General features: G+C 37.0%; 1 protein-coding gene across 3 annotated transcripts; it reads left to right on the top strand.

Annotated features, from left to right (window-relative positions):
* Positions 1-4,815: 4,815 nt before the first annotated feature.
* On the top strand, positions 4,816-18,640 carry LOC143714270 (uncharacterized). 3 transcript variants are annotated; one of them, XM_077205374.1, is made up of 11 exons: positions 4,816-5,253; positions 15,007-15,181; positions 15,419-15,638; positions 15,758-16,031; positions 16,122-16,299; positions 16,439-16,515; positions 16,614-16,794; positions 16,951-17,199; positions 17,290-17,461; positions 17,784-17,932; positions 18,106-18,640. In XM_077205374.1, the coding sequence occupies exons 1-11, from the start codon at positions 4,906-4,908 to the stop codon at positions 18,324-18,326; spliced, it is 2,244 nt and encodes a 747-aa protein (XP_077061489.1). In that variant the 5' UTR covers positions 4,816-4,905; the 3' UTR covers positions 18,327-18,640. The 3 variants fall into 3 exon arrangements, with proteins under 3 accessions (XP_077061489.1, XP_077061490.1, XP_077061491.1); XM_077205375.1 differs by lacking the exon at positions 4,816-5,253 and adding an exon at positions 12,812-13,141; XM_077205376.1 differs by lacking the exon at positions 4,816-5,253 and adding an exon at positions 13,771-14,022.
* Positions 18,641-19,878: the final 1,238 nt, after the last annotated feature.

Raw genomic sequence — 19,878 nt, 5'->3', positions numbered from 1 at the left:
TCCACCCAGTGTTTTTTTTTTTTACAATATCAATAAATCATGAGCACTGTCTCAGAACGAGCTGTTCTAAGATTCGGCTCAACGTGACGTAGAATTGCGCAAGCCCCACCGACGTGGTTTGATTGACACTAGTTTTGGCATAGACCCCGCCCTCGGTGATCTGTACACCATCCTCCATTGTTTCAATGACAGCCGGTGTTCTGGCGATTTGTGCTGCCTTGTCGAAAATGCCTCCTAAGAAACATAAGTGTTCTGTTGTGGGATGTAATAATGTTCATAGTAGTTTTCACTTACTTCCGACATCAGAGCCACTGAAAACGCAGTGGATGGATTTTATTTACGAAGGAAAGGCGCCACTTAAACTTCCAAAATACGTTTATGTTTGCGTGAATCATTTTCTGACAGACTGTTTTGTGAACGAGGGTCAATTCAAAGCAGGTCTTGCTTCAAAGTTAATCCTCAAGTGTGGATCGTTGCCTACTGTTCGCGATCCAACGTCACCTCCAGTAGAAGTAAGTGTATTTTATGATTTTTGAGCAAATAGTCATTTCAACAACAAATGCGTCTAACGTTAAAGTGGTTGTCGTCGTCGTAGGATGTCTGTGTTTATAATTTAAACCTTGTTTGTATAGTGTGTAACCACACGTTTATAAATATTTTTTTAAAGATATTGTATTAAAAACTGCATTTTTTCTGTAAAGACAATACATCAAAATTGCTATGTTTATACAAAGGCCAGCACATCGACACGAAGCTGTAGAACGAGGGATAGCCTATTGGCCTTATCACAGTATTTGTGTGTAGTTTCAAAAATTGCGCCAACGTTATCACAGTTTGTGTGTGTTGCACATCCGTATTGCAAAGGGGACGCGATTAAAACTCTATAAGTACATAAATGTATAAAATAACCATTCCGGGACGACCTGGTCCATTCTCTCATTTGTGTTTCTTCTGCCGAAGTCTCTTCATCATCTGGGTCTGATTCCGGTTCAAACATACAGTCGGCCACGCGTCATAGTTGGGGGCGTGGTCGGCGTGGGGGAAAACACCGCGAACATCATATGTATTTGAATGACAAAATGTCTTATTGCGAAGCATTGACGCCTGCCGACCGGCAACGATATATTGCTAAATTAACTGCAATAGGGTACGATTGCCCGTATTTAATTAAAAACTGGGTCAATGACCCATCCAAATGGCCGGAGGTGTCGTTTCAGATGCAATCACTCTCTATCACAAACAACGTTAACAAAGTGTGACAATGAGACCACAAAAAAAATTGCCTTTCATCGGAGATGTATGTGAGATGTTAACCATACTTTATTAACTTATTAAATTAACAGATCCATAACTTATTCACTATAAATTAAACAAATGTGTTGATAAACAAATACTAAATTTGATTGGGAAAAAAATATATAGTGCAGGAGACTTTAGCAAAGGATCTCAAACATCAAAAACATCAGTAGACCAGAAGTAGTACTGTGCAGTATTGGACTATGTTAGGCCTACTTTTATTTTTTTAAGTGTACTTCTTGTCACTCCATTCAGCACTGAATAGATGTTTGTCTTTCAAACATCTAACACCATCCAAACAGTGATACCACACATAAATAACCTATAATCTACAAACATTTCGAAATTTAATTATAACACTATTTTTGTTATTGGTAAGAAAATCTATTTATTTATGTAATCAGACCTATTGTTAATTCTATAGTAGGCTATTAAAAGATGAAATTCTCTAGATTTGTTAAGCATAAGTTATTTTCTTCACACATGCACATTTTTATTATTAAATATGTATTAAATCTCTCTCTCTCTCTTATTTCTTATTTAAAAAATGCATGTGTCTGACTGTGTACCTTAACCATAATAAACGAATCATACCATAATGTATGGATATAATTCATTTACATTGTAACATTATTTCTTGACAAATGGGCATAGGCAGCATATTAAAATGTAATCAATAAGAACATTATTGAGCTGATTAAAAAACTGTCATTACACTATCGGATTCAGGAGATGCTTGAAGTATGAAGAACTGTGAGACGGTGCTTTGATTTCTCAAAGAGCTCTAGCGTTGCTATCAACTCTGCCAAAAGACCCGCCCTCCTCTGACTCTGATTGGCCCTGAACCTGATTGTATCAAACAAACCAACCAATCAAACCAACAATGGCAGCGAGTATTACCCAATCATGGGTAGAATAGGACGAGTCTTCACAGAATGCGGAATGATTTGCATGGGATGATGCGTTTAAGACAACTAGGTAATAAGGGACAAACCGTGTCCCGTATTGATTCAAAACGGGACGCGCTGTTTATTTCACAAATACGGGACGATTCCGTATTTTAAGGGACGGGTGGTAACCCTAGTGCTGACATTTATCCTAACTCACAGACTGCAGTCTGTATTGAGTGAAGACCGTAGCGATTGGCCTATCAAGCGAGCCTTCAGCTGATAACGTTAAAGGGACACTCCACCCATTTGCATTGAGATTTCCATTGTTAGAAATCCAGTCATACTATTGAATGGTCGTGCAACACTCTTTCATTTTCCCCTGAGACGAGAGAAATCCTCTATTTACCTTTTTCACTTCCTCCTACAATGACGCAAAAATCGTCATTTTACGTCATTGTAGGAGGAAGTGTAAAAGGGGGGGATTTCTGTGAAGACTACAAGCACTAGTTCCCACCCTTTCAAACCCGCCCACAGGGGGTTGGACCTAATGCGCTAACAGACCTATCAGATCAGTGCCAGTGCGTTTGATTTCACCGGGAGAAACTTTTTGAAAATATGGACGAAGGTACTGAATACACAGGCGGATGCATTATGGAGGATCTGGATTTTGATGAAGTTATGGTAGAAATGGATGTTCATGGCTACCTTTATGAGCCCAGTATAGCGACGAGCAGCTGAGGGCTATGGAGGAACCGGAGGCGGCTGAAGCTGCTGCCACCACAGCCGAAGCAGACGATATGCCTGCCGCGGAAGAGGAGCCCGCAATGGCTCGAGCTGGGGCAGATTGGTGGTGCCTGTGCTCTCACTGTGCACCAATGGACACAGAACAAGAGTCTGTCTGCTGCCGAGAATTCCAGCGGTGCTACGGAATCGGAGGATGACACGGACGTGTGTGTTGTTGCTCACCCGAGTTTCGCACCCCATATGGATAGCGGCGTCCTGGAGACCTACTTTAGAATACCTAAGGTCAACTGGCAACGTCAGCCAAAGCCTACAGGGTCAAATGGTCGTCTTTCTGTAAAGTAACACGCATTTTGTTAACACGCTAACGTGGCAGGTTCATTGCACAAATATCTTGCAGTTAAGCTAGCTACTGTAGTGGGAGTGGTCTGCGGAGCTGAGCATTGCAGTGCACTATGGGGATTGTTGTCTAGAATCCACAAGCACTAAAAAGTCATTTTCTGCCTTTTATCGGCTAAGAAGGTCCCAAATTAGAAATTTATGATACTATTCTACTACATCTATGACCCACTTTCAATACATATTCATGTCTCCACCGGTGGAATGACCCTTTAATGTGAATGAGACATCCATTATGAAAAACATCTATAGGAATCTTGTAGTATTTTAGGACAAAATAAATATTATAGTAATCTTATAGGAATACTATAGTATTTTGGGACATACTATAGAGGTATTACAGAACATCACAGAAGTATAATACTACTATTTATTGCTTGTAGCCATTTTGTCCCCCTTTCCGGTTCTGTGTGTTTATTAGGAAGGATGTAGAACTTCAATTCATAATTTGTTTGTTTATTGGCGGTACAGAAAACGACACAGCACCTCTTCGGCATGATTTTCGCGTGTATTTCAATGAGCGCCAAGGCAATAGGCTTGTTCGACTTGAACCGACGCTGCACAGACCGATCTGTTTATGACATCAAAGTATCGCGAGAGCGATTCAAAAGCAAGAGCCGTCTGCACTCTAATCGCTCTCGCGGTACTTTGATGTCATCAACCGATCGGTCTGTGCAGCGCCGGTTCAAGTCGAACAAGCCTAGTGTTTTCCCCCACGGGCTAAATTCACCTCACGTGACGGGGCGTTCGCTGGGGCGTTCCCAGACCAACCGACTGTATCTATACAAAACGGCGTGTTCTCTAACTCTCAGCCATTCTGCTTCTACCCTTTATTATTATTTATTTATTTATTTATTACTATTCAGTAATTGTTTTACAATAGTGCAAGCATGCACCTCTTAGAAATCTGGAACATTTCCAAAAATGTATACATTAAACAAGTAGATTAAATTTTGCACAAACAGGATAAAAAGGGAAAGACGAGAGAAAAAGAAAAAAAGAGAGAGAAATAGAAAAAAAATTAAACATCATACTGATCACGGTACATGAAAGATCTCATCATATTTCTTCAAAAAAGAGATACATTTTCTATTGTCAATTATTCGTAGTGATATGATTAAATAGTTTACTTCACATAAGAACTCATTAAAAATAGGAATTTTCTTAAGAAATCTTTGTTTGTGAAAGTAACATTTTGCCACAACTTAGTATCAGGAAGTTAACAGTAGATTCTAAGGATTTGTTTGGGTTTTCAAAAAAACAAATAACATCCTTAAAGGGTCATTCCACCGGTGGAGACATGAATATGTATTGAAAGTGGGTCATAGATGTAGTAGAATAGTATCATACATTTCTAATTTGGGACCTTCTTGGCCGATAAAAGGCAGAAAATGACTTTTTAGTGCTTGTGGATTGTAGACAACAATCCCCATAGTGCATTGCAATGCTCATCTTCGCAGGCCACTCCCACTACTCCGCCCATCAATGTAGACTAGAGTTGAGCTAAATTGAGCACAATTTGTTTTGAAGAGTTATTTTGCGACCCGATTATATAATTAATCCTCGTTTTTGTGTCGAAATGGTGTGCACGTGCATAGTACCGGCATGTTCTTCCAGCGCAAGGAAAATACACGGAGTAAGTATTCACAGATTACCCAAAGATTTGGACTTGTGCAAAAAGTGGCTACGGGCTATCAATAACCCGAAGTTCGGAGAGGACAGACCAACTGAAGCACTAAAAAATCTGACGGTGTGCAGTTTACATTTCAAGCCAGAAGATTTCGAACCTAACCCCTTAGGATTGAAGAGACCCGCGCTTGTGAAAAACGCAATTCCTTCGGTATTTTCCTTGCCAGATGATGAAGACAAACAGCCAGGAACTTCTCGAACTAAAAGTACTAGGAGAACTAAACGCATTTGCCTGGAGGTAACGTTAAGGTTCTTTCTGACTATACTCTATTAGCAGCTAGTGGCTACTGAGAACACACACTGACATAGTCGTCTGCTGTAAAGAAACACATCTCCTATGATTTGTCTGTTTACAAACTAAATATCTTGTATGTTTTGCTCGCTTGTTGTTCTAATGTGTCTGCCTCGCTAACTACACTTGTCAGCAATGAGTAAGCAAAGTTAGTATGTAACGTAACAATGAAACGTTAGACACTTAGCTATAAGTTATATATAAGTTTGCTTTTAACGATGTAAATCAACCTCCATAATGCATCCGTCTGCGTATTCAGTACCTTCGTCCATATTTTCAAAAAGTTTCTGCCGGTGAAATCGAACGCACTGGCACTGATCTGTGATTGGTCTGTTAGCGCATTAGGTCCAACCCCCTATGGGCGTGTTTGAAGAGTAAGGGGAGGCTGGAGACGCCACTGGCAGTTTTACGCCCCTGTTGTTCCTGATGCGTCCAGTAGGGGGAGGCTGAACAGCGACACGAATTGAGTTTTGTTAGTAAATAATCTTTTTTTTTTTTAAATTAATAAATGTATTAATTTTGTATTTCAAATGAAAGCATACAAGACATTAAAAGTGAGGAAGAGAAAAAAAATAACAAGGGGGACATCAAAAGAGATTGAATTAGGCTACACAAATCAATACAATTTTACATTTTGTCAACATAAAAAATTAAAGGTTCTTTTACAACAGATTAAATGATATTATTTATTTTAGAAACCTTTTGAGTTTAAAGGTTTTGACATTTTCTTAAAGAAGAAAAAAGGGACTTTATATCAGAGGAGAATATTCTTAAATCAGGATCATTGAGTGGTTCTGTCTTTATGAAGATGAATCTTGCCCAGAATACAAAGTAATAATACCGTATAATCAAGGTTTTTATTGTTAGAATGAAAATCTGACAAAAAAATTATAGATTATGTCATTTGTATGTTAAATAATCTGCTAAAGTTATTGTTGTTTAGCAATGATGCAACATTTATTATTTGTAAACGATTAGCTTGGTAGGTAGATATCAGTTCATTTCTATATCAATGGATGGGTCTATAATTTATTTCGAGAGACAAAAGTTCTTGACAGTCAGGTTTATGTTCTATCTGGCTTAAATTTAGCTAACCACGTGTAGGTTTAGCTGCCCCTAGTCTTCTCTACTCACTTTAAAATTCATTTCCTTGTGTTGCCTGTCTTTAGCTTGTGTGAGATGGCCTCTTCTGGTAAGACCCTGTTTACTCCTTGCATTAAAACACACTCCACATGTTTTCTGGGGCAACATTACAGTAGATATTGGAAATATATGAACTTGTTTTTTTACAGTCTATGGTGTGAACACACAAAAGACGCATTTGGGCATATATGTATATATATATATATATATATATATATATTGAACTGCACACTCACTCAAATATTTTGATTATTTCCAACATAATTTCTTAAAATAGCTTACTGGTCTGTACTAAACTGTAGGGTATGTGCACTTAATGTGGGGTTTATCACACTCTGTCTTGACAAAATTCTTTTTAACTTGCATCTCATAAAGGTGTGTGTTTTCTTTAGCTATAAGAAAATGAAAATCTCTCTCTCAACTTATAAACACCCATCTTTTTTTTACGACTTCCACCAACAAGTGCTTGTGCCGCTGTACTTTGAAGATCAGGAGTAAATTGATGCAATCCACACACACCTAACATTGCCTTGCCTTCATAAAATGCTGTGTAGGACGCTGTTTTGTAGCTGTATGACGACCAATAGAGAATAGTAGCCTACTACAGATCAAGGATCCATATGATTACACGGTATACTGTATGTCTAATGGGCTAAATTTGGTTCATATCTAAATGCAACTATAAATTCACAACAACATATTTACGGTGAAAAGGCCTATAACTGCAGTAGGTCATATACTTGTCATAACATAGTTGATCCAACTGTGTATTTTTAATTTTTCAGTTTACAAAAACACATAGTCTTCTGTAGGCTGAGTGAAGAGAGTGAAGCCCAACTGAATAGCTACAGACATTTTAATCCGTGCAGATCTACTCTGTAACGTTTATATTTAAATGAACAAAAAAAGTATCTATGGACGGGTTATTAATGTGTAAGAGTCGATTTAATGATGTTATTTCGCAGTATATCCCCCTACTGGACGCATCAGGAACAACAGGGGCATAAAACTGCCAGGGGCGTATATCTGCCAGGGGCGTATATCTGCCAGGGGCGTATATCTGCCGGCTCCAGGTCTGCAGCCTCCCCATATAGGGTTTGAAAGGGTGGGAACTAGTGCTTGTAGTCTTCACAGAAATCCCCCCCTTTTACACTTCCTCCTACAATGACGTAAAATGACGATTTTTGCGTCATTGTAGGAGGAAGTGAAAAAGGTAAATAGAGAATTTCTCTCGTCTCAGGGGAAATTGAAAGAGTGTTGCACGACCATTCAATAGTATGACTGGATTTCTAACAGTGGAATTCTTAATGCAAATGGATGGAGTGACCCTTTAATGCATAATTACCATTCATATTAACTTTAGAAAAACAATAAAAGCTCAAATCATTCCAGAAACATTACAAGAAAAAAACAAATGACAAATGTCTTCAATTTGAATATTACAGAAGGTGCATACATCGGCTTGATCACAGTATTTGGACAAAAGTTTGTTACAAGGGTATATATTATGCAGAATTTTAAAATGCACTTCTTTCATTTTATTGGGTTTGCAATATTTAAATGGTAGTAACCATGTTTTCCTCCATCGTATGTTATCTATTATAGAACTCCAAAAGTATTTTCCTTTTGGAGTAAATAAGTTTCTTGAATGAGAGAGTTGACGAATACATTTATTATTACAATCTTTACTTAAAAGCGCAACGCCTCCCAAATGTAGCAAGGGTAGTTGTTTAGAACATGACTCATGGGTAAGGGAAGCGTTCATCAGACATATTAAACCACTTGGAATAGCCTTTATAACAGCGTTAAATTCTTTAAATGGGACGGGATATTGGTAGATATTCATAAAACTCTCATAAGATAACAGATCCCCATTAGAGTTGAATAGATCAGCAATAAAAACTATGTTTTTACTAAACCATTTATCAAGAAAGATTGACCTATTCCTAATTTTAATATCAGAATTATTTCATAAGATGGTTTTATGGGGGAAAAGTTGTGAATGTAAATCAATTTCCAGGCTAACAGAGCTTGTTGATGAAATCTAGCCAATTTAGTAGGTAATTTTCCAGTGGAGTAATTACATTTCATCAAAAAAGAAAGGCCACCTTCCCTCTTAAAAATGTTATTTGGGATAAAATACCACATAGAGTTTGATCCAAGCGAGCATCTCTTCAACCAATTAATTTTGAATGTATTTTAGTATCCTCAAAGTTCAAGACCCCCCTCATTCCTTTTGTTTGCTAAAATATATTTCTTAAATTTGTGAGATTTATTATTCCAAATAAAAAAATAAAAAATCTTATCAATATTTTTGGAGGTTTGATTATCTACAGCTAAAGATAGGGAAGGGTACACAAATCTGGATAATCATCTGCTTTGGATAAAAAGAATCTGCCTAAATTTGACACATCTCTTTGTAGCCAACTATTAAAAATATATTTTGTTTTGGATAGTTGTGGAGAAAAATTCAGAAACTGTCTACTAATTACGTTTTTCGTTATATGAATACCCAAATATCTAACTTCATTTTTAATTGGTATATTTTCAATTTCAGTTTCTACATTGTCAAATAAGCAAATAATTTCACACTTGGATAAATGAAGTTTGAGTCCAGAGGCATTAGAGAAAGCATTCATTGTAGTTAAGACTGGAGAAACTTGCTCTTTATCTTTTAAGAATAAAGTGGTAATCTGCTAATTGTGAGATTCGAATCTCTCTGTTAAAGACACCAAGACCAGTTAAGTTATTACTGCGCAAAATATCAATGAATAATGTTTCTACAACCAATAAAAATAAAAATGGGCTTAAAGGGCAACCCTGTCTTATTCCGCGAAGAATAGGAAACCTTGGGGATGTTAGTGAATTAAAAATTATACAGGTATCAATATCGTTGATGACGTTTTTTTGTGGGCGGAGCTTAGGTTGAGGCTTAACGATCGCTCTGGCCACTTCACTAACGTTAGTTTGCAAGCTTTGTTAGCTTGTTTTTTAACAATGACTGGAGAAAATCCGATTTTATCTTAATGTGCAAGGTCACTCACTGTCCAGGACCGCGATTGTTATTTGCAAAAGTTAATTTTAACGGACGGAACCAGATTGGCCGACCCATACACGCTCACTCAATGGATGGACGATCTGACAGGATTAACGTTAACGCTAGGCTCCGGTTGAGTGGCCTGACTTCTACACCTATCCGATAGAGAAACAGAGCGTAAAGAGAAAATTAGGGCATATTAATCTTTAGATGCCTATAACTATGTGATGAATGGTCATGTACAAGACTTGTGTGGTAACAGTTACGATCCGCAGTTCTGCTGCCAGCGCCAAGGAGACGACAATGTAAAGAGTGACATTACGGTGCAATTTTAATGATGAGAATATTTTCTAGGTTTGTATTTGCCGCCTCCAGTTTCCCCTTTGTTTTGCCTCCAGCTAGCGCCATGACGTCACTGTGACGTCGGCGCAAAAAGGGGTCTATTGCCATAGGTATGCAAGTTACGCCCTCATCCAAAGGCAGGGCGGGGATATGCAGCTCATTTACATTTAAGGTGGTACACACCAAAACAGCTCTTTTTAAAACATGCCCCAAAAATGACATTTTCAAATGGTTATAAAAAATTAACTGTGGGGTATTTTGTGCTGAAACTTCACAAATATATTCTGGGGACACCCGAGACCAATATTACATCTTGTAAAAAGGGGCATAATAGGTACTCTTTAATGTTTATTCTGCTTATTGATAATCCATTATTCTGTGCATAAACTATTGTCTGTACTGTACATTAAATTCAGTGTAGCCCTTTATATTTTGTTTACAAATTAAAATACCCATTATATATATATATATATATATATATATATATATATATATATATATATATATCAATAGCAACTTTATTTATATATATTATATTATACAAGATTTCACTTTTCTAACTTTAGCTAGTGTGTAATGTTGCTGTTTGAGCATAAACAACATCTGCAAAGTTACAACGCTCAAAGTTCAAAGCAAAGGGAGATATTTGCTTTTAAAGAAATCAATTTGTAAGGACTACAGCAAACGGTCGGTAGGGACTACACGACATAGAGTGCCAAAGTTATGACGTCACTTTGTAGGACAACTCGGAAGTTAGCGGCGCATGGGTTCCCTCGATCGAAAAGCTATGCATTTTCCCCATAGACTTTTGGAAAATCGCAAAAAATAAGATCTGTGTTCAACAAAGAGTTGTGACCCTTACACATTTTGTCTATCAAGATAATCTTTACAAGTTAATCCAAAATGTATACATTTTGAAGCCTATATAAAGTTTAAAAAACCACAAGCAGACACAATAAAGTTTGAAAACCACAAGGTTATAACTGGTGTGTTTTATGCAAGGGCGTAGGTTTAGGGGGGGACGCTAGGTACTTGTCCCAATCAATATTTTGAGATGACAAATTTGTCCCCACCAATATTTAGCAAGCTCCTTTGAACTGCTATTTTGATATTTGCACTGCATTCGGATCTTTGCGCTGCTATTTGGATCGATTCCAACGGCCAGGACGACGACAGTACAAGATACGCCGTAATCTGACTGGCGGCGGGGTATCTGACAGGCAGGTATGAAGGTAAATTAGTAGCAAAACTCGAGAGCACGTAGATGTGAATTTGAGAACTTGTACAATAAATATTCGTACTTGTACGCGAAGATTTACACTCACAGCTCCGATGTGAAAACCTGTAAAATAAAAATGTGAACTTGAACGCTGAGATTTGCACTTGCAGACAATAGTCACAAACCTGTATTCTGAATTTGAAGCTGCAGACAAGCAGTCACAAATGTGTAAAATGCCATTCACAAAGATACAACGACAGACACAAACTTGTAATACAAATTTTCACTTCTTCCGACATTCAAATTCGCAGTACAGCCTCAAATTGGCACTTGCAACTTCTCAAATCTGTCACTGCAAGTTCAAATTTCGCGCCTTGACTTTTGCTACTCTTTTCGCGATGTATTAGGTGCAAAACTAACTTGTGCACTTGCAACTCAGTGGCGGCGAGAGAGGAAGGGTGGCGGGAGTGGGGGTTTTCAAAGGAGCCGTTTTATTGGTTGGCGCCTAGCCAATGAAATGGGACTTCTGTTATTTGTGAAGATAAACTAAACCCGTTTGTGATGGACCGTTATTAAAAGTAATAAATAATATTATCAAACTCAGTTAACAACACCATACTAATTAAGCATAGCCTTGTAGGCTACAGAAAAGCCAATGAGCCCAGAATATGACGAAAGAAAGCAAATATGTGTTAAGTGCAAATAAACCTGCTGCCTGCAGTTTTATTAATAATAACAAATTGTGTGTTTTTGTCCATTAAGCCTCATGAAGCGTTTTCTATGGGAGGGAAATGCTTAACGTACAATTAAACGCGTGCATTTATTTATTAGTAGGCATGGTGTTTCCTGAGTTTGACCTTTTCAAACCATTGTCTTTAATGCATTGTGCTCATATTCTGTGTTGATCTGCTTTTCTGTACATAGCCTGCATTATTAGTATGGTGTTGTTTACTGAGTTTGATAATATCATTTATTTCTTTTAATATCAGTCTAATGCATTAAGCCATGTTAGCATTTCAGATCTTTATTTTATTAATGCAACATTAAATATACAAAAGATTTGTACATGCATAGACTATACACCTCACAACAACACCTTTAGCGTTTCAGATCATATTCAGATCGTCTCCGAGAAGCGGGTTTCGTGATATCATCACTTATAACAGAAGTCCCATTTTATTGGCTAGGCGCCAACCAATAAAACGGCTCCTTTGAAAACCCCCACTCCCGCCCCCCTTCTTCTCTCTCGCCACTGAGTTGCAAGTGCACACGTTAGTTTTGAATCTAAAAAATCGCGAAAAGAGTAGCAAAAGTCAAGGCGCGAAATTTGAAATTGCAGTGACAGATTTGAGAAGTTGCAAGTGCCTACTTGAGTTTGTAGGCCTACTGCGAGTGTGAATGTAAGAATACGTGCAAATATACGTTTTTATATATACCATTTTATGGTCCCCACCAAAGCTGAGACCAAACCTACGCCCATGGTTTTATGTCATAGATAAAAACTTGAAAATATTTAGAGGCTTTGTTAACCACAGACCTTATTTCAGGCGATTTAGCAAAAAATCCATTAAAAAAACCCATAGACTTTAGGGCGAGGGAACCGGAAGTGCTAAAATGCTAACTCACTTCCGCGTTTTGGCCTACAAAGTGACGTCAGAACTTTGTAGGCCAAACTCCAGGGTTGCTGACGTCGGTAACCCCAATATTTACATAAACCCCTCCTCTGAGAATACTAAATAAGGGAGGCGTGGCTATTTTATATTGCTTTGGAGAAGAGGAGTTGTGGTATAGCAGACTGAAGTGTTGTTGCCGCAATGCCGACGAAACGCTGCTGTTATTTTCATCCCGGTTGCAGGTCCACTTTGCTCAGCCTTCCTAAGGACGTGGCAGTTAGGGATCAGTGGTTAAAATTTATGTTTAACTATGTCCCTCATAATTATGACCCAAATCTCACTCTATGTGCTGAACATTTTACGGAGGAAAGCTTCCACAATCGTGGCGAGTTCAATGCAGGATTCGCACGACGGCTTGTCCTGAAAGATGGAGCAGTTCCAACTTTAAGAACAGAAGCTGTTGTTTACAGGCCACAACCTGTAAGTATGATTTAGTTTTCGTCTATGCGTTTTCCTGTAATAGTTAATTGTATGATGTAGCAAGGAAGTAAACAAATGGCAAAGCTGTTTGGCTCTGCAAACCAGTTTTATGCTCATTCATACTTAACGTTATCCGACAAACGCGTAACGTTACAAACTTTCTTTTTAATCTCAACAGCGAACTTGGAATTAGTGTAAATTATTATTTGATTACAGCTGTTATGTATTGTTTATCTACAGGCATGCTAAACATGGTTCTGTGTTTGATTTGGCTAAAGTAGTAAAGCCATAGACAGTAAAAGAAATGGACACAGCGACCCCGTTGATTTCAACCAAAAACTGTGATTTCAACGGAGAAACGTGAAGCCGAATTAGAAGCACGCACTTCCTGATGGCTGAGCGACTGCGCAGGATCAAACTGAGTTTGATGACGTAGATGAGACGTGAGCTCCTAGTAGCTGTGACACTTACCGAATTATTTCCAATTCCTCAAAAACGTTGTTGAAATATTTTGTCCTGTTGCTTTTATGGACTCTCTATCTATGGGCTTCTTCCTTGACTTTATTTTCCCATGCCCCCCCGATTGCCTCATAGACAGTACAAGATTGCCTGCGAGCTTCTCCTCCTGTCTACACGGTAATTTCTCTATTGTGGGTTAAGAGAGAGAGTCGCGTCGTTATGACGCAATAGTTAGCCTATTTTTACAAAAACGGCTTCTATGGGGTCATAACGTAAGATACAAAGTAATGGAGCCTTTTATACATTGTCGTGTTTCTTTAGAAATAAACAATGGACAAATTAAGTCTTTGGACGCCTCAGATCTAAAGTTATTCGCTGTCAAAGTGACGCCAAAATGAATCGGAGTCAATGGAATGCTAACAGTAGGTGATGGTCTGCTAACACACCGGCGGCCCACAGGATACTTTTTTAAAATATTTTTTATTAAACAATCACAATCAGGCATTACAAAATCATATTAACAATACGTACCTTCAATATCAAAACAATTTAAACACATACATAACCATACATACATACATACCCAACCAAATATAAAATAAAAAGATTTTTGTAAACCCAATAAATAAATAGAACATAAAATAACACCGAGGTCTAATCAGTTATCAAATTGTGTATAAGTTTGAAAACCTCCAAGGCGTGGGTCTTACCTTCATAAATCTACACTAATGTATAAACTGCTTTAGCTAAAATAATTAAACTGTTATACATCAAGTCTCTTTTTTTATCCTTCAATATAATCTCCCCAAAAGGATTTTATATAAGTACAATAAAAAAAAAATGCTCTAAAGTCTCCATCTTCAAATCACAGAAAGTACAATTATTCTTATCAATATTAAACCTTTGTTTCAGAAACACATTACAGGGATAAATATCATTTAATATTTTAAAATGAGTTTCTTTAGCTTTTGGTGGGATAGGAAGCATGAGGTATCTGGTTCTTAATATACTTATACTTTCTTTAGAATGATCTTTTAGTATATTTTTTTCTTTTTAATGGTAAAGGGAAAAGTTCAGAGGTAAGGATGCCCCTTATAATTTTTTTTGCACATGTTCTCTCCTTAAAAGTCCAGCTTCCAGTTTCCGGCTGATGGATTACCCCCTTGAGTAAAGCCAATGTTTAGTGGGTTTTTTTTGGGTTAATAGTTCTGGCGACAGATATTTGGCTACAGTCATTCTAAAAATACAAAAGTAATGCCATACAGTCAGTAACGATCACTAATGATCCGCAGTCTTTACTCAAAAAAATCCAGTAATATTTTTTGTTGTTGTACTCTTTTACATGTCAAATGTATGTTTTTCCTCTTATTTGAACATTGATTACATATTGTCATTATTTCTTACAGACAACATCTCAGCAGGGCTCGAGTTCCCAAGAGTTCCCCACTACATCTACACTTCATGAAGTTGGATGTCAGTCAGAGACTGAAACTGTAGCCACAGGGATAAAGCCAAATATGCGATCAGTGGGCACACAACTTTCAATGGGTGAATTAAGCGATTTCCACTTAAGGAACAAAGGTATGAAATCCAGACACTAAATGTGTGTCACTTTATCATATGCAGTACTAGTACATATTGTTTATTAATTAAAATTGTTATACTGGCTATTGAAAAGTATGCCCATTAGAAAGTGGCTTATGTGTCACCCTGTAAAAAAAAAAAAAATTGTAATAGCATGACAGATGGTTTTGAGTAATTATATTTTTTACTTCTTTTTTATTTTTTTTTTTTTTATTTATTTTTTTGGACGTGTAGGCATTCGGGCAACATTTTATGGTCATGATGTGGGCACTCAAACAACTGTCACATGTCCTGATGTGCAGCTGTCTTCAACACAAGTAAAGGACTCAATCTTCAGGCCCATTAAGAGACCTCGTCTGGTGTTAGATGAGGAGGAAGAATCAGAATTAGATGTCGAACCCAATGAGTCCACATATAACCCAGATTCTGTTGTCACTGAAGAATCTGAATTGGCGTAAGACATAAATGCATATTTACACACATTTTTACCAATAATTTTGTGTTAAAAAGTATATATATAACATGAAAGCAATTTCCTAATATTTATTCTTTTTATATTGCTTATTGCTTTAGGAAAGATCAACAGCCCGACTCCAGCGATAACAAATTCATTGTTTTTGAAAGCTGTCTTAGAGAGCTGTTTATGTCCTGTCCAATTTGTAAGACGAAGTGTGTTGTCCAGAGCAGACGAAGGGGGACTTTTGTTGCATTCACCCAGCTTTGTGAAAAGTGTAACTACCAAAGACAGTGGCAGAGCCAGCCCGTTGTAGGGAGTACCCCACTTGGAAACCTGCTATTGTCTGCTGCAACGTATTTTACCGGTGGATCTTTTAAACAACTAGAGAAGGTATTTCAATTACTATAAAATTCACAAAAAATCACTGTGTTGTTTTAGTATGTACTGTATATCAATGTTGTTTCATTTCTATGTACATAGATTTTCAAGGCAATGAAGCTCCAGATGATGCATTTCGTAACTTTTAGGAATCATGCCAGGAATTTCATTGAGCCTACCATTATACACAAGTGGAACCGAGATCAGCTGAATCTTATAAAGCAGCTGCAGGAGGGAGGAGATGTTGCTGTGGCTGGAGATATGCGTGCTGACACTCCAGGTACGTTTAGAGTATTAAAAAAAATCACACTTTATTTTATAGTCTTTGAGTTTTCCTAAAATATTATGATACTGATGTTCTCAGTAATGTTATATATATATATATATATATATATATATGATTATGATGTTTACAATAGGACACTCAGCCAAATTTGGCAGCTACACCATTATGCACATGGAAACCAACAAAATTCTGGATCTTCAACTAGTTCAGGTTAGTAATTCCTAAGCATTTACAAAAAATCGTTACACTTTCTTTAATCTGTTATTGTTTATACTCCTACATTTGAAATGTTGTGTACCCATCAACAGAGCAACGAGGTTGGTGGCAGTTATCATATGGAAAAGGAGGGATTGAAGCGTTGTCTCGATAAGCTGGAGTCTAATGGTTTAGCTGTTGACTACATAGTCACCGATCGCCATCCGCAGATTCAGAAGTACCTGAGGGACCGCAATATCACTCAGTTCTATGACGTGTGGCACTTTGAGAAAGGTAATTATTTATCTTTGTGTTTTTAATCAAATACAAAGTTGATTCTTGTTCAATTAATTGTATTCAACTGTTCAACCTAACTTGTTCATTTTTATTTTTGGTGTAATTTGATTCTCTTGAAATAATGATTGTACAACGAGCTTTTACTTTGTACAGGTTTATCTAAGAAACTTTACAAACTTTCACAAATGAAGGACTGCGAGGTGCTGAAAAAATGGTTGCACAGCATCAGAAACCATGTTTACTGGAGTGCGGTTTCCTCTGAGTCTGGGCCAGAAAAGGTGGCGAAGTGGAATTCGCTGCACAACCACATACAAAATATACATGTTCATGATAACCACCTCTTCCCCAAGTGTGAACACCCAGACAAAGTTTCCAGGGATCCAACAAAATGGTTCCAACCAGGTATGACTATGTAGAGAGGGTAATTAAAATGACAGTAAACTGGTAAAATGTTGAGATTTCCTTCATATTTTTTTATCTGTTTGGTTACAGGATCAGTAGCACTCCACAAAGTGGAAAAGCTATTATACAACAAGAGAGTTCTCAAGGATATAGAAAAGCTCAGCCATCACTTTCAGACGTCGTCACTGGAGGCGTTCCACAGTCGGATTTTGCATTTTTCCCCAAAGAACGTGATTTTCCCTTTCATAGGAAAGTTGTGCAGGTAATAATCTTTGATGTATTCAGTAATATTTATAAACATTGTTTCTAACAATTGTTATGGAAATGTTTTTTATTCATATTAATGATCTTTCTCTATAATAAATAATGTACTTTCCTAATAAGGTAGAAAAAGGTTGTGGCCCTATGTTATCTATATTATGAGTAGCTGGTGGAGAGTCTCCCGTCTGTGAGCCCTTCTTGCAAGAAAGAAACCATTATAATCATTGATTGAACATTTGTCTCTTATTCAGAATTGTTTGTTTATTTGCCACAATACAGTCTACTAATCTTTGCATATTTTATGGGTTTTACAATGATAACAGGCTGTATCTTGCAGCAATGCACTATAATGAAAATGCTAACCGTGAGCAGGCAACAACAACTGAAGGACAGGCTGTGTATAAATTCATTTTCCCAAAGTCCAAAAAGGGGGAATGCACAGCAGAGCCAGTGAAAATAGACCCAACATACAGTAAGTTGTAAAATATATTTTATTAACAATAATATAAAAATAAATAAATAGCTATAATAATAAAAAAATATATTTATAAGTATTACACAAATGGAAATTATAAAACAAAGGTAGATTGTTTATCAGTAATTATGTAAAACCATAGAGTGACTCAGTATTGTGTCTTATTACAGACTATGTCGATGACCTTATGAGCCTTCTGCTACATAAAGTCTTTGTGGACCCCACGCCATATGCGGAAGAGCTGCACACAATCCCCATTCCACCTTCTCTGACATCACAGTTTGAAAAACCCTCCAAAGAAGAGGTGATTGCCCACCGTGTGTCACCATTCAGTCGAGGGGTGGGCGGAACCCAACATGCCGTCCAGCTCGATCCGGCCAGCAACACATGACGGGATGACAACTCTCACACACAAGTCCCAGGTAGCCCCAACACCGGCTGACAAAGCTGGGATAGGCCAAATAGCAGAAACGCCTGTGGCAGGAATAGAAAACCTCAATATGTATATAAAACATGTATATGTGATGTGTAAATATGTTTGATAAAAATTGATATGTTTGATATTTTGTGCTCTTAGTTTTTGTCTTTGCTACAGATTAATAACATGTCTTTTACTTTACTTATTTTTTGTATCTATTGTCTTTTATTTTTATTTTTTTACACAACACAAGTTCATAAAATGTAATAAATACTTACTCCTCTTCATTTCTGCGCCTCACTGGTCCATAGTCGGTTCTGTAAATATTTATATTTTGTGAAGTATATGGATTTAAGCAGTTTGGTTTGAAACCTGGATGCTCAACCATACATGTAGGAGGGCCTGGAACCGCCATCATTCATTTTACAACCTAAACAGTAATGTAAGACAATGAGTGTATACTGTACAATTGACCTATGTTCGTCTTTTAAATATGAAAAAAAGGATTATATCAGAATCAGAAAGAGCTTTATTGCAAAGTGTACTATAAACACATTATGCATAATTTTGGTACTAGCTTATTACACTACCTTCTGTATTTCTTTGCAGCAGATGTTTTCCACTTCAGTTGGCATTTTTGCACAGTTACATGTACACCTGATAAAATAATATATATTTTTTAATAAAAAATGTTCTTGAATACACATTTGTGAATAGACAAATCTGACACATTGTAAACCTCCCTGAACATTGTAACAAAATCTGCACAGGTTGTAGATGAAAACTTATTAAAATACTGAATAGATTTTACAGGGTTGTTAAAATGCCAGAAAACAGGAATAGTATAAACAAAACAGGTTTGTGATCAGAGTTACTGTAATCACTTAATTATAAGTCCTCAACAAGAAAACCATGTGTTAATACCAAGTCTAATGTATGGCCATGCATGTGGGTTGGGCCTTTAACTGCTTGAGTTAGGCCAAAAGAATCAATCAAACCTAAAAAATCCTTTGCCAGGAAATTTTCAGAACAACACACATGCATATTAAAATCACCCAGAATAAGCAGTCTATCAAACTTTGTAATATCAAACCTTCAAGAAAATATCCAAAATCATTGGTAAAGTCCTTATGTTGTTTAGGTCTCTCTCTCTCTCTCTCTCTCTCTCTCTCTCTCTCTATATATATATATATATATATACACACACACGTTGATCATTTGATTAATATGTTTGATTAATTATTGTTTTATGGTTATTGATCTCAAGTGCTGATCATGGCGTTTTGGAATTAGTTTGTATACACATGAAAATGTAAGAAATGTGTAATACAACGTTTATTTATTTGGATCAAAAAAGAGCACCTACAGAAATGTAACCATAAATATCACCAATCACCGTGTATATGATTTGCTGAAAAATATGGCTCATGAATATTAAATAGCCTACTTTACGTGATTGGACGATTGACTGGGTGAGGCGAACATTGGACACACAAATGCTTATTTCCTCTAGTGGGCGCAAAAA

This window comes from Siphateles boraxobius, unplaced genomic scaffold (genome assembly GCF_051911475.1).
Source record: "Siphateles boraxobius isolate OS27281-9 unplaced genomic scaffold, OSU_SipBor_1 53, whole genome shotgun sequence".
Lineage (NCBI taxonomy): Eukaryota > Metazoa > Chordata > Actinopteri > Cypriniformes > Leuciscidae > Siphateles > Siphateles boraxobius.
This window is presented reverse-complemented; position numbering and strand designations above follow the sequence as displayed.

Bases quoted from the DNA above. Each gene is read 5' to 3' on its own strand.
- LOC143714270 (XM_077205374.1), top strand. From the start codon at position 4,906: ATGGTGTGCACGTGCATAGTACCGGCATGTTCTTCCAGCGCAAGGAAA. The intron at 16,516-16,613 runs GTTAGTAATTCC...ACCCATCAACAG, and splicing joins TGGATCTTCAACTAGTTCAG to AGCAACGAGGTTGGTGGCAG. The intron at 17,462-17,783 runs GTAATAATCTTT...CAATGATAACAG, and splicing joins TTCATAGGAAAGTTGTGCAG to GCTGTATCTTGCAGCAATGC.